A 22,574-nucleotide genomic window follows, 5' to 3' on the forward strand; every position below is an offset into this window, starting at 1 on the left:
CATCTTTTGACTAGTACTTTCTTCCTGATCTCCCCCTCTCGCCCTCACCTGGCATACTTTCCCAATGCATCCACTAAGCCCAAGCAAATGTTCCCTCTTTATGAAGCCTTCCCAGATCCCCTAGGCAGAGTCAGGAAGGCGTCCTCCGTGTTCTCTACAGCACTTTCTCTCTACCTCTTTCATGACAGTTTTCATGTTGAATTGTAAGCCTTTACTCCGATAGCTTTCCATCTCACTCCAAGTAAAAATCAAAGCTTGGAATCTCTAGCCCTCATTTAAGTAAGTACCATAGCTTATTTACTGGATTCTGATGATTTATTCCACTGGCTTCCCAAGCCTGCTCCACGCCCCCTCACCCCGCCCCCCATCCCTGGTCCAGGCTATCCCTGGTCCAGCCTCCTCACCTCTTGCAGGTGTTGATTCAAACATCACTGTAGGTGCTATCCTTCTTCACAGCTTTATGTTTTCCCAGAGCACTTATCACCACCTCTCATATTCTGTTTTATTGCTTATTTATCTCATTCCTTGTCTATCTCCCTCCACAAGAATCAAAGCCCCCAAGATGAGGGTTTTGTCTGTTTTGTTTGCTGGTGGACCCTCAGTACCTGGAACAAGTTCTGGACACAGAAGCTGCTCAATAACTGTTCTTTTCATGAATGAAATGGCAGTCTCTCTCACCTGCCACTGGACATCTTAAAGGCAAAGATTTGGTTTTATTTGTGTGATTCTAGTATTTACTTGTCGCATACTATATATTCAATAATAATTCGTCTCATGGGTTCCCCCTTGGGGAAACAGGTCAACTCTGGGATAGGGCAGAGATCAAGAAAAGACCAATTTAACGACCTTTCTGCCTTCCACATCACTTTCCTGCTCCGTCTTCATTACCCAGGATCACTTAGATGAGGTCACATAAGGACTCTGGACTCTCTGTTGAGGGACTAGACATGGTGGTAAAGCATAACAGAGGAAGCATAGAGCGTTTAGAAAGATTTTTTTTTGGCACTTACTAATCATTTATTGGTATATGTCACTAACAGAGTAAAGTGCCGAGAACTGAGAAGACTTTGCCTGGATTGAGAGGAAGGGGAAGAGCAGTCAGTCAGTGAAGGTGCCATTTTGGAATGTGTATTTTGGAAACCACTGTTGTAACACAGTTTGAGGTGAGGAGTCAGTGTGAAGCCTTAATGGAAGGGGTAGGGAGAAGGGCTCCGCGGCGAGTCTGCCACTGAGACGTGAAGTGGTGGTTCTAAGGCTCCTTCCATCTCCAGGACAAGGAGGGAAGGAAGGAAGGGAGGGAGGGAGGAAGGAAAGGAAGGAAGGAAGGAAGGAAGGAAGGAAGGAAGGAAGGGAGGGAGGAAGGGAAGGGAGGGAGGGAGAGAGGGAGGGAAGGGAGGGAGGGAGGGAAGGAGGAAGGAAAGGAAGGGAGGGAGGAAAGAAGGAAGGGAGGGAGGGAGGGAAGGAAGGAAGGAAGGAAGGAAGGAAGGAAGAAAGAAGGAAGGGAGGGAGGGAGGGAGGGAAGGAGGAAGGAAAGGAAGGGAGGGAGGAAAGAAGGAAGGGAGGGAGGGAAGGAAGGAAGGAAGGAAAGAAGGAAGGAAGGAAGGGAGGGAGGGAGGGGAAAAAGCAAAGTACGCTAGCAGACTATTCTTAAAACATCCCAACCAATCACTACCAGCTGAGGCAAACACACTTGTCATTTTTCCCCTTGACGTCGAACACCAGTGCCTTCCTCACTGGGAAGGCTGGGGCTCCGACCTGGAGCTTGCAGAGCGCTGAGCACGTCGGGGCTGCCACGTGGTTCCGCGTAAGGGGCGGCCGGGCTCGCCCCTGCAGGCGGGGCGGGCGGCCCGCGGAGGAGGGGCGGAGGCGGGCCCGAGCTCTCCCCGGGGCCCGGGCCGCGGCGGGAGCGGGGCGGCGGGCATGGCGGAGGCGCGGCCGGGGCCGGCGGCCGGGGCGCAGCTCAACGGGCTGCCCGACCACTCGCCGCTGCTGCAGCCCAGCCTGGCCGAGCTGCGGCGCCGGGCCGGGGAGGCGGGCGCTCGGCCGGCGCGGCGGCCGCTCAGCGACGCCTTCCTGCTGCGGTTCCTGCGCGCCCGGGACTTCGATCTGGACCTGGCCTGGCAGGTAAGGGGTTCTCCCCGCCGGGCCGCACCCGGGGGACGGGCCGGGGAGCCGCGGCTGGGCCCGGACCCTCGCCCGCGCCCGGCTCGCCGGCCGGACCTCGGCGGGGACGCGCCCCGAGCGCACCGCGCGGCGGGAGCGGGAGCTCTGAGGATTCCCGCGCTGGTCCTTCCAGTTTCTCTGGGTCGTGGAAACGGGGAAACCTCGAGAAAAGCTGGAGCCTTCTAGGGAGAGGGCCCGTTTGACCCCAAGCGCTGGAACTCTGCCCTGCACGCGTCTCCCGAACCTATAACGTTTGGGGGAAATGCCTCACTCTCCGCGGCAGAGCGGGTGAGATCAAAGAAAAGGACTGCTGAAAAGTGGGAAGCCTGGAGTTATTCCATCTTAGCAGGTAACTCGACGTTTGGTGGGGGAAATGAAATTGCCAGTAAAACTGAAGATCTAAAGCCAAATCCTAGCAAACGAGTATTATTAATAGTAATACTGAGGCGTCAAGACGGGAAAGCAGTGCAGAGTGTTTTGAGTGGGAGGATGGGGATGAGGCGCTTATTTGTGGCTCCAGGTGTGTTATCACAGCTGGTTGAGAGCAGGGTGGTGGGAAGACAGGAATCAGAAAGAGGGGTACGACCTTGAGTTCTGGCACTTTGGACTCAGCATCCTCACCTGTTAAATAACGGTGAAAGGGCCTCCCGCGATGACTGGTTTCCAGGACTGAACATTAACCAGTTTAACGGAACAGGACGTACCCAGCACAGAGCCTGGCACGTAGGAAGCGCTCAGCAGTTGAACTTGATCTAGCCCTTTCTCCAAGTGGCTCGCTCAGTGTCACACGGCGAGCTGGGAGGCAGAGGAAGTATTATAGTGCAGAGTCCCAGCTGTCTCAGTATGAGAATTTTTGTTGTTGGTAACTAATTTTTAATTGAAAAAGTAAGAAGTACAGACGGTAAAAAAAAAAAAAAAATCCATAAACAGTAAAGAATGCAAAGTAAGTTCCTAAAAGTAACTTTCTAAGGGAAAAAATTCCTCACCCCAGACCTTAGCTTGCCAGCCTCCTACCCAGTGGCAGTTACTGTTACCTGGCTCTTACCTTTCCAGATGTGATCTACAGTCACACAAGCATGTGTATGTGTTTTACATTTTGCCTTTTTAACATAATTTATCATAGAGATGAATCTGTTTCAGCATGTGTCTTATTCTTTTGGGGGCTGTGTACTATTGCACTGTCTCCGTTTATTATATTAAAATGTATTCACCAGTCTCCGGTATGGGACACAGGAGTGGTCCTCAGACACTGGCAGTGCTGCCGTGCATGCTGTTCATTCCTTCATCCAATGATTATTCTTTGAATTCTACAATTTGCTTGGCAGTTCACAAAACACAGAAACCAAGACAAATAGGGTTTCTTCCACACCAACTGGGTATTCTAGTATGTCTTTGTCATCGTATCAATACAAAAATAGGAAAATCGGGGCTTCCCTGGTGGCGCAGTGGTTGAGAATCTGCCTGCTAATGCAGGGGACACGGGTTCGAGCCCTGGTCTGGGAAGATCCCACATGCCGCGGAGCAGCTAGGCCCGTGAGCCACAATTACTGAGCCTGCGCGTCTGGAGCCTGTGCTCCGCAACAAGAGAGGCCGCGATAGTGAGAGGCCCGCGCACCGCGCTGAAGAGTGGCCCCCGCTTGCCACAACTAGAGAAAGCCCTCGCACAGAAACGAAGACCCAACACAGCCATAAATAAATAAATTATTAAAAAAAAAAATAGGAAAATCCTTATAGGATAAGTTGAACTTGCACAGTTGCTGGATGAAGGGCAATGTGCATTTTCAGTGTTGATGAATAGACCAACTGTCCTCCAAAGTGTTTGCACTTATTTTATCACTTCTATATTATCAATACATAATGGTGTCTTTCCCCATATTATCACCCATGCTGTGTCACCAAACTTTATGATCTGTGTGTCAACCGGCTAGGAACTGGTTCTCATTATTATAATAATATGCATTTATTTAATTACAAGTGAGGTTAATCATCTTTCATATATTTAACATTTTAAAATTCCTTTCTAATTAACTGCTTGTTTTGCTATTTTCTTCCATGTTGTTTACATAAAATATAAAACATTTTATTCATATCTTCATGTATTAAAGAAAATAGGCTGTTGTCCTAGTTTGCGGTTCGTCTTTTGACATCGTTAATGCTATTTTCTTTCTGTGAAGAATTTTAAAGTTTTTATGTAATCAAATGTATTGATTTGATTGTTCTGTGATTGCCTCTAGTTTCATAAGCTCTTCCATTCTGCAAACTTTTCTCTAGTAATTTATGACTTCTCTTTTTTATGTTGGAGTTGTCGATCTACTGGACTTAATTTTGACATTAGGAATGAAATAGGAGCCTACCTATTTCTTTTCTTTTATCAGGTGGCTACTAAGGTGCCCTCATACTTACTCAGCAGCTACTAGATGTGAAGACACAATCTCAGGTCCAACGAAAAGTGTAGCTCTAATGGGGCATTAAACATTTATAGGTAACTAACAATTAAAAGTGTATGATTTACAGGGCTTCCCTGGTGGCGCAGTGGTTGATAATCTGCCTGCCAGTGCAGGGGACACGGGTTCGAGCCCTGGTCTGGGAAGATCCCACATGCCGCGGAGCAGCTGGGCCCGTGCGCCACAACTACTGAGCCTGCGCGTCTGGAGCCTGTGCTCCGCAACAAGAGAGGCCGTGACAGTGAGAGGCCCGCGCACCGCGATGAAGAGTGGCCCCCGCTTGCCACAACTAGAGAAAGCCCTCGCGCAGAAACGAAGACCCAACACAGCCAAAAATAAATAAATAAGTAAATATTAAAAAAAAAAAGTAATGTCTAAATAGAAGATGAAATAAAATTTACCTCCAGCCTCTGTGTTGTATATTTTTTTCCTGTATTATTTATTTTCCTGAATTGTTTTCATTGCATCATGTCCTGGAGGAGCCGGCTAGCAGGACTGTGTCCAAATCTACTGGATAGGAATCAAGTTTCTGTGAACTCTTTGCCCTATTTTTCTGCCAACTTGAAAGGAAAAAGGGAGAGTTAGAGTATGAAACTGTTTTTTCACTTTCCTCCACAGAGGCAGTTAATTCAATTTACACTCCTTTATTTAAAATATGAAAGCCCTATAGTTTTAGTGTATGAAGAAACCTTGATAAGTCCCTCAGTTTTAATGAAGTTTCTCATTATTCTAGTTTTTGTATTTGAAGTTATAACAAATTAGTGACTTTTATGAATTCTAATAGCTTTGGGAGTGCCAGCTACTTTGGTAAGTAGTGTTTACGTGGATTATCTCATTATTTTCTCATTTTAGAAGAAACTGAGATGTAACGAGTAAGTAACTGTCCTAAATTGCAGTTATTAAGGGGTAGAGCAAGAATTTGAACTTGAGCTGAACTCAGGGGAGCCTGCATTCTCAAGTGAACTATACTTGCCCCATCTGTTTAAAACAACCAACTGTTAACCTCTGTCTGTTCTATATATTCTTGTGAATATATAGAATCTTATCTTTCACAAGTGAATATTCCTCCTTATATTTTTGCTCTACGTGATACGTTTTTTATTCTTTAATTATTTTTATAGTTTTCCCAAATACTTTAATGTTTTCAAAGTTCCACTGACGCTCCCTGCTAATTTCCCACTAAATGCAGCTTCTTTTGTAAAATTCACCGTATCAAGTGTCAGACTCCACTCTGCTCCTGGTAGTTACTACCCTGAAACAAATGTGTCATTTCTTCCAGTTTAGTTTTCTTACCAATAAAATGGGGTAACAATAGTTACCTCTTAGAATGGTCGGGAGCAGGAATTGAAATGATGCCATTAACCCCTAGAAAAGTGGCACAAATATGGTTGTCATTTTGTTGGAAAGTACACGAAAAATGTAAGGAGAAACCTACTCTGTTACAAAGCAGAGTTAAAATAAGCTGTAACTTTTTATATTTATTTATTGCTAGTGGTGGTACAAAACAGGTGCCTTTCGGTAATGAATATTCACCCGAAGGCAATTTTTTTTTCTGCTGTGGACTTTATGTGGTTTGTTGGAGAATTGCTCAGTAGCAGTTTACATCATTTACATAATTTATTTATGTCAACCAGACTTTTGAATTTATTTATCAGTGGAAAAGTAATAATCAAAGATCCAGGTGTAGAGCCTTCTGTTTGCAAAAGGCAAGTGTCAAAAGTATGAGGGCAATTTGTGCATCTTTATGAAAGTCATTTTTTTCAAGCATGTGGATCCAGCTGGTTTAATCATGTATTAATTTATTCTTTCATTCAACACATGTACCTATCTCCTAAGTGCCCAGCACTCTGCAGAGATCAATAAGCTGACGAACCTGCCTCTATTCCCTAAAAGTTTCCTTTTTTTAAAAAAAATAAATTTATTTATTTTTGGCTGCATTGTGTCCTTTCTTTTAGTTGCGGTGAGCGGGGGCTACTCTTCGTTGCGGTGCGCGGGCTTCTCATTGCGGTGGCTTCTCTTGTTGTGGAGCAACGGGCTACAGGCGTGCGGGCTTCGGTAGTTGCGGCACGCGGGCTCAGTGGTTGTGACTCGCGGGCTCTAGAGCGCAGGCTCAGTAGTTGTGGCGCACGGGCTTAGTTGCTCCGTGACATGTGGGATCTTCCCAGACCAGGGCTTGAACCCGTGTCCCCTGCATTGGTAGGTGGATTTTTAACCACTGTGCCACCAGGGAAGCCCCAAAACGATCCCTGTTAATGAAGCTATAACTTTTATTATTCCATGGGAAAACAAAATTGTTATTTCTGTATTGGAGCTCCTATGCTGCTTCTGGTGTTTTTCTTGAATTAGAATTAAAAGGACTAGTTTTCCATCCGAGGGAACTATGAAAAAAGTAATGAACATTAAAAATGCTAGTAACACTTATTCTGATGCCCCCTAAGACAGGAGAAGGAAGAGAAATTCATCTTATAGAATAGAATGAATATATCAGGATCTACAATGTGTCTTTTGTTTTTACTGCGTTTGGAATCTGCTATTTAGGTCACCAATAATTTCTTTGTTGGCAAATTTACTGACTTTTTTTCTTTCTAACCTCTCTGTTGCATTTAACTCTTAGTAACATTCTCTTTTTTTTTTAACAGTTAGGGAAAGTTTCTTAAACGCAGAAATGACAGGGAGAAAGAAAGAGAAAGAGAGGGAAACAGTATCAGAGAGAAAGAAGCGAGGAGCAGAGCAACACAGATGCCTTTCCCTCCCTTCTGTACATTGTGGCACCAGTTCTCCTGTGGTCCAACCAGATTCTCTCTTCCTCCAGCCATTCCCAGCCGTTGACATCCCCCAAGGCTTGGAATTTCACCCTTTACTTGGTTTTTTAAACTTGTTTTTGCAGTTTCTCCTCCAGAGCATTACTACTTCGTGATTACAGTTCTCATGGTCATTCCAGTGACCCTCAAATGCAAAATTTGTCCTTTCCTTTCATCTGAACTTTGATTCCACGTTGCTAATAGATCTCTTTAAACTCAAAACAAATATACTGTCATTTTAGAAAAACTGAGAATGCTGAAGATCATGGAAAGGTAAATTGAAATATAATACATTTTAACTGTGTAATTTGATGTCAGTATTCTCCACAATACACTGGCAATGTCTGTATTATTTGTAAATGCAGAGTAACCATTATTGGTGGTTTTTTTGGAAAAAAAAGAAAATGTGGTTCTTTCAAACCATATTTTGCTAAGACCTAATATCCAGGCAGACTGTTCCCCGGGCTCTCCGAGTGCATACCACCGTTAAAGTCGATTTTTGTTGTTTTCTGTTAGTATGGTATAGAAATGTTCCTTTCTATCTTTTTCCTAGGAGAGAAAATAAAAACCAAAAACTTTTAGTTATCTTTAATATAAACCTGCACTAAAAACTTGGATGAGCAGTTAATCTAAATAACTTTCCCTATTAAGAAAACAGCAAGGCTGACCACCGCTCGTTATGCCCACGTATGCTTCACCCAGAACCCTGCAAGACACGTGTTGAGAAAACATGACTCAGAGGAGTTAAATACATACCAAGACCGAATGGATAGTAGGTGGTGGAGTCAAGGTTTTCCTGAAGCAGCAGCAGCCTGGGGATCAAGCTCTTCACTACATAGCATGGCCTGTATGATCCAGTTGTCACCAACCGGTGAGGTCCAAAGAGAGCAGGGATTTTATCCTGCCCAGTGCTACACCTCAAGTGCCTCACTAAGTGTGTGGAACGTGGTAGATGCTCGAAAACGTTTGTAGAGTTAATTCATCTGATTGATTTCTTTTCGTCCTTATTCACAAAGACTAAAGGTGGATGTTTCAACCTTCTATTGCTAAGTAACAAACCAACCCCGAATTTAGCAGCTTAAACCAGGGCTGTTTATTGTAATGCGCCACTTTGGGCAGGGCTCAACGGGGATGGTTCGTCTCTGCTCCACGTTGCATGAGATGGGACCATGGCTGAGGTCAGGCTATCTGAGATGGCCTCTCGTTGTCCAGGGCCTCTCTCTGCAGAGATTCATTATTTAATAATCCTACGTGGTGTCTGGATCCCAAAAAGCAAAAAGAGAAGGTCTCAGGCTTCTTAACCAAGCACGGTGTTACTTCCGTCAAAGCGAGACACGAGGCCAGCTCAGCTTCAAGAGGAAGGAATCAAATGGACTGCGCCTCCTGGTGGAAGGAATGACGTGCACACCAGGAGGGGAGGCGTTGTTGACAGCTATCTTGGGGAGACTCTTTACCACCGGAGACAAATAAAAATTCCTCAACTTTGAATTTGTGACTGACTCCTATCACCTGAGATCCTGCATGAAGTGTGCTTTTAGTTTTTACAGCTAAAAAGATAGCCCAGGTTAGAATCCTGACATAACAGATGGCAAGGGCCCTACATAATGCCAAGACTTTCCTATCGCTCTTACAAAATGCTTACCATGTATGCTATCTGGAGATAATTTTTATTTTATTTTCCAGTTACTAAAAAACTACTATAAGTGGAGAGAAGAATGTCCAGAAGTAAGTGCAGATCTCCATCCTAGAAGCATTCTTGGCCTTCTGAAGGCCGGCTACGTCGGCGTCCTGAGAGCCCGAGATCCCACCGGCAGTAAAGTTCTGATTTACAGAATTGGTAGGTCACACACAGCACTCCCTCTTTTTTATTTTTCTTGACTGCCATAGCGGAAGCTTCCATGAGTTCATATTTAAGAATTTGGCTTTTTAGGTTTTAACTTGGGTTTCATTTAGTCTTTTTTAAAAATTTTTTTTAATTTTTATTTTTTAATATTTTCTTGGCTGCGCTGTGTGGCATGGGGAATCTTAGTTCCCCAACCAGGGATCGAACCCGCGTCCCTTGCGTTGGAAACCCGGAGTCTTAACCACTGGACCGCCAGGGACGTCCCTCATTTAGTCTTTAATGTCCCCCAAATATAATAAAACTGGCCGTTGTGAGAAAATTATCCAAAACCAATGAAAATCCTACTTCCATTCTTCCACACAGTTAACTATATAAAATAAGAGGAAAAGAAAACAGAGAAGAGAAATAGGTGGAAAAGGTAAAAAAGATCAAGGTAAAGTGTTTCAAAAATTCAAATGAGAATTCTGAACTATAATAATACAAGCTCCACGAGAGCATAGATTTTGTCTGTTCTGTTCGCTGATGTTTCCCAAGCACCGAAACCAGGGCATGGCACATGGTAGGTATTTATGAGATATTTTTGGCGTGAGTGACAGAGTGAACGGCGGTTGGGTCCTGCCCCAGGCTGAGGAGGGAGGGGCTCATTCTCCAGGTGGAGGAAGGGGAGGAAGGGGCCGTGGGAAGCAGCACCCGGGCAAGTGTTAAAGAACCCCTGTTGCACGTTCCCTCTTTCTTTTCACTGCTTCCTCTTTTCACCCCTAGGTCTTCCTAGTGTTTCCTGGAGGCTGGAAACCTATAACTTCTGCCCCTCCCTTCAACCTGTGTGTGATTAAAAATGGCACGAAACGGAGGGTTCACACTGTCCCCAGCATCCTTTCCTGGCCCGGTTGGAATGACAAAGATAACCAACATTTCATGAGCAGAATGTTATGAATTATCCTCTTACAGAAACTTTCACATCTGTAAATATTCTAGGGAACTTAAAGATATTTATAGATTTGCCTTTCCTGCCCGCTTATAGATAAGATACCTGCCTATAACTCAGCACTTGGTTGTCTTGCAAGAAGATCCTGCATTTAGTTCTTGAAAAGGTAGCAGAAGACTAGGTAGAATGATTCTGTTTTTTTCTCCAGCTTCTGTGTCAAATACAACGGGGTTAATCGTGAAGTCGTTGTCTGTAAACCCGACATTACAAGGGCTCTTCTGTCCTGTCCTTGCCTCACCGGTGTTATAGGAAGTTGCATGAGGTTCCCTGAGTTCCTGAGGGATAGGGTTGCCAGATGTAGCAAAGTATCTGTGTTTTATGTAGCAAGTGAAACTGTTTTATAAAAACTACAGAGTGTCCAGTTACATTTGAATTTCAGGTAAATAATGAATAATTTTTTTTAGTATGCGTGGGGCATACTTAGACTAAAAAAATATATCCAGTTTATCTGCAATTCAGCTTTAATTGGGCTTCTTATATTTTATCTGGCAACCCTACTCAGGGGTCCCAGGAGCACGAGACTGAAACCTACAGATGACAGATGATTCCTTCTGCGAGTATCCTGGCTCTGCACGCCTGGCTGGAGGTTTTTTGGGGTTTGCTCATAAACGAATTAGGGCATGTTAAGAAGTAAAAATGAGACCTTAATAGTGAAAAAGCAAATGTGCTACTTTGATCAGAAACACCTTAAATAATAGAAGTCAACAGTCTTCTATTGTTTAGCGAGGGCCTCTTTTTCTTTTTTTTTTTTTTAACATCTTTATTGGAGTATAATTGCTTTACAATGGTGTGTTAGTTTCTGCTTTATAACAAAGTGAATCAGCTATACCTGTGCATATATCCCCATATCTCCTCCCTCTTGCGTCTCCCTCCCACCCTCCCTATCCCACCCCTCTAGGTGGTAACAAAGCACCGAGCTGATCTCCCTGTAGCGAGGGCCTCTTGCAGTTATTAATTTATAAGTGTACTGTTTAACTCAAAGAGATTTTAAAATCAAGAAAACATATCAGTTGTGACGGTCAGACAGGAGAGTATGCAGCAAATCTTCTGAGTGTTATGTAGAATAACATGTTACTCCAGGGCGAAAGGAGAAACTCAGAAGAGTTTTATGAGTGAAATGAAAGAATAGGATAAATTTATATTTATAAATTTTCTAAATTTAATTGAATTAATGGGAAGAACTAAAAAAAGGAAATCTGTGGCAGAGCTTTTTGGGTAGAACGTTAGCGTCACTCCTTCCCTGGTACCATCTCTGGGCAGTGTAAGCACTGAGAAAATGCACAGAACCTTTTCCTCCAGTCCAGCAGGACAAGCCAAGGTGAAACTTAGTTTTTGCCATTATTGGCCTATAAGCCAAAGGGTATAATTTTATGCCTTTTGAGACTCACTACTGTACTACAGCAGCAAAAGTAAAATTTAGCAGCAAGCATTAAGTTTTGACTGGTTTGGTTCTTAGGAACACAGGTTCTAGGGCATGCTGCCTGGGTCGGAATCCCAACTCTGCTACGTCTAGCTATATGGAAAGCCGTGCAGCTGTAATTCCATCTTCTCATCTCTCAAATGGGCATAGCAGAAACTTTCCTCGTAGGGTTGCTGTGAGCATTAAATCTTGCAATACAGTATATATAAAATATAATTAGAAAATCACCTGGTATGTACTAAGCACTCAATAAATGTTAGCTGCTGGAGAAGGAATTAAAAATGTACGGCAATTTTTTCTTTTGCCTTAAAGGAGCTTAGAGTCTAGACCAGCAATGTCCAATAGAACTTTCTATGATGGTGAAATTGTTCTCAGTAGCTACTAGCCACATGTAGCTGTCGAGCACTTGAAATGTGGCTATCGCAACTAAGAAGCTGAATTTTTATTTTATTTACTGTTAATTCATTTAAATGTTAATTAATTTAAATGTACATAGCCACATATGGCTAATGGCTACTATTTGGACAGCACAGGTCTAGACAACTATGTTGGTGGGCTCAGAAATTTAGGTCAGTCACTATTTTCTGAACTGCAGACTTTCAGTCATTCTGTTCATATTTTGCACCATTATAGCTTTCAGCCAGTGTCTGAAGTGGTACAGTATACGTGAACTGGTTTATCCATGGATTGATTATTCAAATTCTTACCAGGAATCTGAGGTTTTTAAAAATAAAGGGCAATTCCATTGTACCTTTCTAGGAGTACTTCTAATTATCCCTTCTCTTTCTTCATCTCTGGATTTTTCCTTGCTATTACACACTGTCCATTAACATTTAAATCTGTTAGGATCAGCCGTCCAAAAGCTCCTCAATCCCTAAGTCCCTCCAGCCTCCACCCTAGCCGTCTCCCCACACCCCTTATTCTCAGGCACATTTTTAGAGTCAGTGATGTTCACCATCCACATTTTCTCCCAGGTCCTCTCAACGCCCCCTGGTCTGGTTTCACTGCCACCTCTCTGGTGAAATGACCTTAGCAAATCATCGGTGACCTTTTCACCAAATCTAATGGATGTGTTTAGTGCTATTTCACTTGACCTCTTTACACAGCAAACCTCTTCCTCTTTTTTGAGATATCTGCCTCCCTTCTCTGATGCCATATTCTCCTGGTGTTTTCCTCCAACTTAACTGTTTCTTCTTAGTCTCCTTTGCTGGCAGTACGTATTCTACTGTAAATTCTGAAATTCCTTAGGACACCGGCCTCAGCCTCCTCTTCTTAAGCTACTTATCTCTCTACCATAACAGAGAAACATAAGTCCATGGTACTCCCGGCTATAGACCTAAAAGCACAGAAACTCTGAGATTTGTATCTTCACCCCCATTATCTCTTTGTTCCCAAAGCTCCATACGACCAGTTCCCTATCTCAGCTGTATCCAACTGGAAATCTCACAGTCACCATTCTAACATGTTCAAAACTGCCTGTGATCCTTCCTTGCTAAACACTTTTCTTCCAGTGTTTCCTAACTCGACAAATGGTACCACCATTCTACCCAGTTGTTCAAGCCAGAAACTTTGGTATTTTTAGAATTTTACCATTCCTTAGTCATGAATCTTTTTTTTTTTTTTTAACCCTTCATCTTGTTAGGTATTGCATGAACCTTGTAATCTGAAGATTTGCATCTTTTTCCAGCTTTGGAAAAATTTTCTCTGCTGTTACTATTCCTTTCTTCTCTGTTCCCTATTCTCTGTATTATTGCCTTCCAGAACTCTAATTAGTTGGATTTTGAAACTTCTGGATCTAGCTGCACGTCTGTTAACTTTTTATTCATCCATATTGACTCCTGGGTCTTCTGTGTTGAGATTGAGAGACTTCCTCAGCTTGATGTTCCAAACCATTATTCACTCGTTGGCTGTGTCTTTTCTGACATTCGTCCCATCAACTGAGATTTGCTTGAATTGTCATCTTTTTTATTTCCAACATCTCAACTGATTCTTTTTCATAGTAGCCTGTTCTTATGACAATAGCCTATGGTATCTTTTTTTCCTCACTGAAACAGTTTTGTTTCTTTTAATGTTTCTTGCTTTATTAGCTGTTTCCTTCAGTTTTAGTGCCTTCGTCTATTGAGTTTGGATCCTCTCTTCTTTGTGTGTCTGTGCCTTTAAAACTATTAAAAGTCTTAGTGGTTGCATATCTTTTTTAAAGATCACCTGCTTGCCTATCCATTACTGTCAGTTTTGCATGACGTGGCCTGCCCCAGGACTGGTGGGGGAGGGGAGAGGACAAGAACTCAATAGCTCCTCTTCTTAGCACAGGTATTCCTTGTTTTTCCTGGGTGTGGGGAGCCGGCTACCCGAGTGCTTCCCTGACTCGGCTTTCCAAGCCCACACTACTGTTCTAGCCTATATGCAGGTGCCTCTCCTACACGCTGCTCGTCACGGAGGGTGTCAGAGAGACCCACCTGCCTGTGTGCTCCTCACACATTTCCCTTAGCAGCAACCTCTGTGGTCACGATGGGGCCCTAGTTACTCTTCATAATCCAGAGCCTTGCTTTTCTCATTTTCAATACCTTTGAGCGTGGAGCATACCCAGAGGCATTCCCACCTTCAGCCACAGCTCCATCCTGCATATTTTGGGCTGTAGTTTCATCTGGCCATCAAATCCAGGCTGCATTTCTTCTCTTATTTTCTCCGTGCTCTTAAGAATCTGTTCTTTGCTAGGGATTGGAGGGAGGGAGGGAGGGAGAAACAGGCACGTGTTCTTGGACCACCAATTTGATCTGTTACTCACTTCATGATCTTTGTACGTGTTTTATTTCTATTGATCCTTTAAGTCTAAAAAGAATTCATTTCCTCTTGTAAATCTTTGTGATTCTTTACACAGTGCTGAGATATGATTTTTTATATATTTTTTTTAGCACACTGGGACCCAAAAGTTTTCACAGCTTATGATGTGTTTCGTGTAAGTCTAATCACATCCGAGCTTATTGTACAGGAGGTAGAAACACAACGGAATGGAATCAAGGCTATCTTTGATTTGGAAGGCTGGCAGTTTTCTCATGCTTTTCAAATTACTCCATCTGTAGCCAAGAAGATTGCTGCTGCTCTTACAGTAAGTGTATATTTTAACTGTTCGGGATAATACTTTCAAATAATAGATACAAATTTAGTTGTATGTTAAAGAGAAGGGATAGTACATTTATTAGAAAATTAAATAAAATTTTAGAAATGATACATAGAATTCAATAATGGTAAGAGGAAGTAAAGTGTTATTAATTCAAAAAGAAAGAATGTTGCAACAAACTGTGAAAATATGTTCAAAATTTCTAACCACAGAATTCATATATTTAAACAATAATGTGGTGATTTTATCTTTCAGTCACTAAAATTTTCTTCCTAAATTAAAAATTGACTCAAAATATAATATTTATAGCAATCATACAACAAAATGTCACTTAGGTTTTGGTTGATATAGATAGATACAGTTCTTTCTGGGAAAAAAAAAAAAAAAGTTTTAAAAATGGCCATCATCTTTGACCCAGTCATCCTACTTTTGGAAACCTAGCCAAGGAATAATCTTAAATATATCAAAGACTTTGTGTATAATAATAATAGCTTACTATGTGCCAGGTACTTTGCTAAGTGTTTCAAGTGCATTACCACTTAATGGCTACACCAAAGCTTATGACATATGACTATTAATTCTTTCATTTTACAAATTATTTTACTATGTCAGAGAGGTGACATAGCAATGCCCAAGCATACACATTTTGTCAGCAGTGAAACAAGGATTCCAATCCAGGACATCCGAACATGAAAGCTGTACTTAGAGCCACCATTGCTTCTATACATAAAGATAGTTACTATAGCATCAATTTTTTAAAAATAAATTTATTTATTTTATTTATTTTTGGCTGTGTTGGGTCTTCATTGCTGCACATGGGCTTTCTCTAGTTGCAGCGAGCGGGGGCTACTCTTCGTTGCAGTGCGCGGGCTTCTCATTGCGGTGGCTTCTCTTGTTGCAGAGCACGGGCTCGAGGCGCACGGGCTCAGTAGTTGTGGCTCTCGGGCTCTAGAGCGCAGGCTCAGTAGTTGTGGCGCACGGGCTTAGTTGCTCCGCGGCATGTGGGATCTTCCCGGACCAGGGATCGAACCCATGTCCCCTGCATTGGCATTGGCAGGTGGATTCTCAGCCATTGCACCACCAGGGAAGCCCCCTATAGCATCAATTTTTATAGAAGAAAATTAGAAACAGCTTATTTGTCCAGAAATAGGAAAAGGGTTACTTAAATAATGGTACATCCATTTGATGGATTATAGCATCCGTATTAAAGCTCACAATGTTTACAAAAATTGTATTATGTCAGTGAAACAAAACAGGGTGCAAAATATTTAGAGAGCATATTAGCCATTATGTTTAAAATAAAATTATTCATAGAAAGAACCTGAAAGGAAAAGTCACAACTGATAACACATCTCTAAAAGCTATGTGCAGAAAAAAAAAAGAGTTTTGCATGAAAGAAACTTGGCAGGAAAAATCTCTATATTAACAACACATCTTTGGGTAGGGAAACTACTGGTGAGGTTTTTCTTTGAATCCTTAACATTTTAAACCTTAGAAAAAAGCCGATATTACTTTGATGTGAAAGACTTATACCCGTGTCAAAAGTTTAAAAGTGTGTGTTTATTGTACTATTCTTTCAACTTTTATGAAAGTTTGATTTTTCTTCCTCAAAATAAAAATTTGAGGGGAAAGGTTAAATATCCAAATGACTCATTGATTTTTCAAAAGCACATTTATATGTGATTGGGGAAGATATTTTCTGTGTCCTGCTTATGAAAGATGCAGGTATTTCTTAAAATACTTTGCTTAAACTACAAGGTGAAACCTTTTTAGAGACCTTTTCTTAGTCTAGGGACAGTGAACTATAAAGCAGGCTATTGTGTTGATGGAATAATTTTGAAAATAAAATCACACTTTAGGCATTGCTGTAAGTTTAGCAAGTGTTCAAAGAAGGGGCTTGTCGATAGGAATTACATATTGATCTATGCTTTGTTATTAACAAGACATTTTCTTTATTTTCAAAGGATTCCTTTCCATTAAAAGTTCGTGGTATCCATTTGATAAATGAGCCAATAATTTTCCATGCTGTTTTTTCCATGATTAAACCATTTCTGACCGAAAAAATTAAGGAACGGGTAAGTAAAACATATTCAAGTCACTATTCTTCTGTACCAAATGTTCCACTCCTTTGTTATTTAAAAATTGCTCTCTTATTTCCGCCCCTCCCCCCAACACACACAGCATTGTCCCAGTGTTTTGAATATTTATCTAACAACCCAACTACTTTTATAAAATTTGTTTTTAGTTTTGAAAAATCAAGTTAGTGAGGCTGTGGAAAAACTGGACCTCTAACACATGGCTGGTGAAACTGCAAAATGATATATTCCCTATAGGGGGCAGTGTGGTCATAGTTATCAAAATTACAGCCTTCACATTTCTGGGATTTTTATCCTACAGATACACATGCTCATAAACAAAATTACATACACAAGAGGATTCATTGTAGCAAAGTATTAGAAACCACCCAGTTTTCATCATGAGGGAACTGGTTAAATAAACTGTGATGCATCTACACAATGGAACACAGTAAGATTTGCAGGATGTATTGTGAAGGGAAATAAGAACATGCAGAATAGTGTTTATACTATCTTTTGTATAAAAAGGGAAGAAATCAGAGTCTATAGTTATATTGGCATAAAAGTTATTTTTAAAGGATATGCAAGGAAACAACCAAAGTGGTTACCTACATGGAACAAAAGAGAGGTATGGATGGGGTGGCTGAGGATAGGGTTGGGAGCAAGACATCTCACTGTGTATCTTTTATCTTGTTTTGATTTCTAGCCATGTGAATGTATTATCTATGTAAATAATAAATATGCTTAAATTAGACATGTGTAACTGAAAACCATAGTACCCAAGGTATGTGACTTAATGTCATGTTAGTTAAAGCAAATAGATTTGATGTTTTTTACCTATCTTGCGGAGTCTTATCTCAGGTGAATATCTAATATTACTTGGGATTTTTCAAGTGTTGACAATAGAGTGTGAGTTCCCAAACTGGCAACCACTCTTCTGCATGAATCTGTAAAGGATAATTTTTAGAGCATTTATTTATACAAACGTTGGCAACATCTAATGCATGAACACAAACAGGTTTTAAAGGCTTTGACAATTTAAATCTCAAAAACTATTTAAATAGAAATACTGGTAATGTGAGTGATAATAGCATATTTGGAATGTTACAAAGTATATTCTTTCATACTAAGAAAATGTAACATCTTGCATCTGGTCAGAAAATGACGACCCTAGAGCTTCTTTTGAGGTTTTCCAGTAGGTATTTCTGTCTGTCTTCAAGAAGAACCGCCCCTACGGAAGATTCTTTTATTTTTATAAAAGCTGGGTTTTTTTGTTTATTCTTTTTTTCCTCTCTTCAGTATAGCTTGACAATAGCTGGCCATCTTCTGTTGAATGCTGAAAGACATAAAAATAAGTATTTCTATTTTGGGTTATATTCTGGACCAAAAAAACGAATACAACAATAAACTGAACCTAATAAACAGGAGAACATGAGCAAGAAGAGAAGAAAAATTTTAAATTGAGAAGTTAGGTGAAGCATTTCAATGAAAGTTAATTGACATGAAACAGACTTGCCAAAATGAGGAGGGCAGGGAGGACCAAATCTAGCCACTTTCTCCCTTTAAACATTTTGGCAGTACTCTATGAATGATTTTATTTCTCTCTTCCTGAAGAGATAGTTGGATTTCTTTTCAATTAGCTGGTACTATTTTAAACATTTCAGAAAAAAATCAAGGATTGGGACTGCAAGGTTCCTGAGTGCAAAAAACTTGTTTCATTCATCTTTCAGTCTTCATATCCTAAGCACATAGTAGGTGCTAATTAAATGATTGTTGAATGTACAGATGAACCCTAGCAGATGAATAAAGGTATTTATGTATTTATTTTTAACAAGATGTGCTTTTAATCAAAGGTTCCAAGTCTTTATTTTAACTTCAGGACATTATATGATCAATTTTTATAGTTTAAAATGTTCAAAAATTTAAAGTTCTCAACCATCATAATTTCTCTTAATTTTTTATTAGCCAAGACTATCTGTCAACTGTACCACATAAATTATTCCCTGCATACCTGATTGTGTGCTCAGATATATGCTTTTATTTAATATGAACTAATGAAAGGAAGAACATTTTTATCATCTACAGAACCATCCCAGGATATTCGACCTTTTGCTAAGAATCACCTGTAGATTAGGGAATAGAATGTGTAAAATGATTTTATTTAGAGTTTTAAAAATCTACTTTTGAAAGAAAAAAGAATAGCTTTTTGTAAATATTGAATAGTTATAAGGATGCAAATATAAGAAAACAGTAAGATGATCAGATTCATAAGCAGCACAATCTAAACATAAGTAAAATTATTAGCTTCATAAGCAGAAGAATAAAGGATGTATCGATAGTATCTATACATGCGCTCCTATCTTAGAAGTGATGAGAGCACCTTATCTTACAGTGTTGATTTTCCACTGGGAATGCATCTGATATACTGAGAGGCAGAGGGCTTACCTTCTAAAACATTTTGCCTGTTTCAGATTCATATGCATGGGGACAATTACAAACAAAGTTTACTTCAGCATTTCCCAGACATTCTTCCAGTGGAATACGGTGGTGAAGAATACTCCATGGAGGACATTTGTCAGGAGTGGACAAATTTTATAATGAAGTCTGAAAATTATCTCAGCAGCATTTCACAGACCGTTAAAGGAGAAGAAGTTATTTAATGTGAAAGACTTCCAAATGAAAAATACATGAGTAAGATCCTACCTGGTTATATGAATGAAAGAAAAAGAATCATTAAACTAATGCTTTTCCGATTGATTTTTTTCAATGTAAAAATCTTCTAACTTGAGCAACATGGGTATTTGGGAAATTTCTTTACTTTTTAAATATCTTTTCTTTACCTTTAAAGTAATTAAATATTAGTATACCTTAAAAGCATAGAAGAGGTTCCTGATTTTTGCACTTGGAAGAAAGTTATCTCTAAAGTACCTTTCCATGTGCACTTTGGTGTGTTTCTCAAAAGTTTTATTTTAAACAACTTTTCTGGTCACACTGGTTTGATTATAAATGAACAAATAGTCCACTGAAAAGAAATATTAGCACAAATCAACCGATTATAAAAATCTATTCACACTCATTTTGGGTGCGTGTCAGATAGACTATAATTCAGATTAAAATCTGAATACAGTTTTATATAGTTATTTCTGTGGGCCAGCAAGGTAGTTCACCTCAGGGAAATTCTATTTTACCATATTTGCACAATAGAAACTTTTGATTGAAGAGTCTGTACGCCATAAACTCTTATGTGTAGCATCAATAGGTCTCTATGAAATTATTCATGTTGATATAGTTAACTACATAGAGATTCAGAGGTGGAATAATATTTGGTTGCCGTATACATGGACTCTATTTTTAATTGAACAGTAACACAACTACACAAGGGAAAGGAAATGTTTACATTTTAAAATCACTGTCAACTACATCTGGAACTTTTCAGATTATGCATGAAGAAATTTGGGTTTTACTGTATTATCAGAACATTCTAGCCAAATCCTACAATTCATATTTACTTTAAAAAAAATCAGGAGTTAAAATGTGCTGTTTGTACTGTAGCTATGTTAAAGCATATTTCATTTATTGAGAAAGATATGTCAATATAGCTTTCAACTTATGACAATTTTTATAGTATTTTATAATTTTTAAATTTTATTTTAAACTTAAAAATGAAAGAACACAGTGTACAAAATTTGCTAAACATTTTTTAGCTTAGTTGGGTTTCAACATTAATCATACAATAGTATCTTTGTGAAAGAATATGTAAAGGGTGTTTTTCTTTATAAGAAAATTATTCTAATCAGATGAGCTGATACTTATGATTCTCTGTACATATATCTGTGAAAAATTGAGAGTGATTGTGAATGTTCTTTAGAGAACGTGTTTGATTTTATTTAGCATTGGGAAGGTAACTTTACATTATAATTTTAATTTAAAATATTAGATCATGCCTGTTTTCTAAAAAATGTTAAAATCTTCTTTACAAAATCACAAAATTTAAAATTGTATAATTAAAAATGACAGCAGAATAAAACTATTTAAAAGGTATAAATAATAGCAACAACAAAAAGTTCTAGTTTACCCAACTTTTATTCCTAGAAGGTTTACATCACAAAGTTCTACTTCGTTCACATTTCGGTGCTTAAAACACTTTCTTCTGACTCTGTGAAGGAATGATTACTTTAGCACAAGAATAAAGGATAGTATTTTAAAATGTCTTTTAAATATGATTCATTGATGATGTTACTAACAGTAAATAGAATTAAAGTAAGTCAATCAATAGAAGTACATTTCATGATAGGACTTTGAATTTTTTATGAAATGCAGCGATTCACTGAAGAACATTAAAAGAACAATGTAAAATGAACAGGCAGTTTTATAAGGCGGCAAGATAAATAACTATTGAATTGTCTCTATTACTTTACTGTAATTGCACCAGAGGTGCCTTTTAAAAGATTAACTCTAACATGTGCTCATTGTGTTACTGAACTGCCCGATAATTTGTTTTAATATTGTTCAAAACAAAATAAAGATCTTTTTCACACAAACTATAGCTGTTTGTTTTTCATTTTTCAGTATGAATATTAGGCATTCTTTTTCAAAAACTGCTTTTCCTCACAGAAGAGGTTAAGAAAAAAGTATCGCATCTAGTTGTCCATTACAAAAACGCCAGTGTTTTCTTTAAACGTTTCAATTGCAGACTGGTTTTCCTGCCGCTCAGTTCAATACCATCTTCCCCGGTCTTCTTGTGCTGAAAGGGACCCCAAATTAATTTCATAAAACTAAGCCATGCATACTTCAGAAGTTAAAACTTCTAAGTGAGAAAAGCCAGAGTGTGTCACTAAATCAGATAATTGGATTCTAAAACTGCTGTGAGCCCAGATCATGATTTCATTTATCAAATTATATTTTTCTTACAGAAATAACACTTAAGTCCTGGAGCAAAGAATATCTTTGTCTCCCACCTAGATTAAGCCAGTAGCTCACGAAACAGGTCAAACATACGGACAAACCCAAAACTCAACAAACTAGTAAGGTGGTGTTGTCTGAAACACTCCCTCCTGGCCTTATGTGTTGAATTTTGCCCCGCCTAGATGCTGTGGAGGAATTATGAGTTACAAAGACTGAACTAGAATGATGGCAGTAAAATGAGGACTGGCAGCAGTGCCTCCCCACGAACGTTCTGGTTGGCAAGGGCACATCCCATCCTTCTCCCTCCCCCAGGGCTAGCACTTGATTGACTGCTCGCCTCTTCTCTATCCAAGTCAATCATATCAGTCTATTATCTACTTTTGATAACACTATACATTGAATTAAGTACTATAGTGAATAGCAAAACTAATTGGATGCTACCTAGAAGAGAGAAAATACTTATCCAAAGTAGCCAGGTAGGACTTCCCAGGTGGCACAGTGGTTAAGAATCCGCCTGCCACTGCAGGGGACACGGGTTCGAGCCCTGGTCTGGGAAGATCCCACATGCCGCGGAGCAACAAAGCCCGTGCGCCACAACTACTGAATCCCACATGCCTAGAGCCCCTGCTCCGCAACAAGAGAAGCCACCCCAATGAGAAGCCTGCGCACCACAACGAAGAGTAGCCCCCACTTGCTGCAACTAGAGAAAGCCCGCACGCAGCAAGGAAGACCCAACGCAGCCAAAAATTAATTAATTAATTAAAAAATAAATGGATATTTAAGAAAAAAAAAAAACCAAAATAGCCAGGTAAAGTGCAGT

The 22,574-nt window shown here is 40.1% G+C and overlaps 1 protein-coding gene across 2 annotated transcripts; it reads left to right on the plus strand.

The window, feature by feature from the left end:
- The first annotated feature begins 1,895 nt into the window (after window positions 1–1,895).
- TTPA (alpha tocopherol transfer protein) lies at window positions 1,896–21,393 on the plus strand. Of its 2 annotated transcripts, none has more exons than XM_036830268.1 (5): window positions 1,896–2,124; window positions 9,092–9,245; window positions 14,569–14,762; window positions 16,739–16,849; window positions 19,321–21,393. In XM_036830268.1, exons 1-5 carry the CDS (start codon window positions 1,921–1,923, stop codon window positions 19,507–19,509), a joined length of 852 nt encoding a protein of 283 aa, XP_036686163.1. In that variant the 5' UTR covers window positions 1,896–1,920; the 3' UTR covers window positions 19,510–21,393. The 2 variants fall into 2 exon arrangements, with proteins under 2 accessions (XP_036686163.1, XP_036686165.1); XM_036830270.1 differs by lacking the exon at window positions 19,321–21,393 and adding an exon at window positions 18,149–19,314 and having other exon boundaries at window positions 1,912–2,124.
- The last annotated feature ends 1,181 nt before the right edge of the window (window positions 21,394–22,574 follow it).

Source organism: Balaenoptera musculus, chromosome 17 (assembly GCF_009873245.2).
Source record: "Balaenoptera musculus isolate JJ_BM4_2016_0621 chromosome 17, mBalMus1.pri.v3, whole genome shotgun sequence".
NCBI classification, from domain to species: Eukaryota; Metazoa; Chordata; class Mammalia; order Artiodactyla; family Balaenopteridae; genus Balaenoptera; species Balaenoptera musculus.

What these genes read in the sequence shown, in the direction of transcription:
- TTPA (XM_036830268.1), top strand. Translation starts at nt 1,921, where the DNA reads ATGGCGGAGGCGCGGCCGGGGCCGGCGGCCGGGGCGCAGCTCAACGGG. An exon ending in ATCTGGACCTGGCCTGGCAG is followed by an intron (nt 2,125 to 9,091) that starts GTAAGGGGTTCT and finishes TTTATTTTCCAG; the next exon opens with TTACTAAAAAACTACTATAA. An exon ending in AGTTCTGATTTACAGAATTG is followed by an intron (nt 9,246 to 14,568) that starts GTAGGTCACACA and finishes TATTTTTTTTAG; the next exon opens with CACACTGGGACCCAAAAGTT.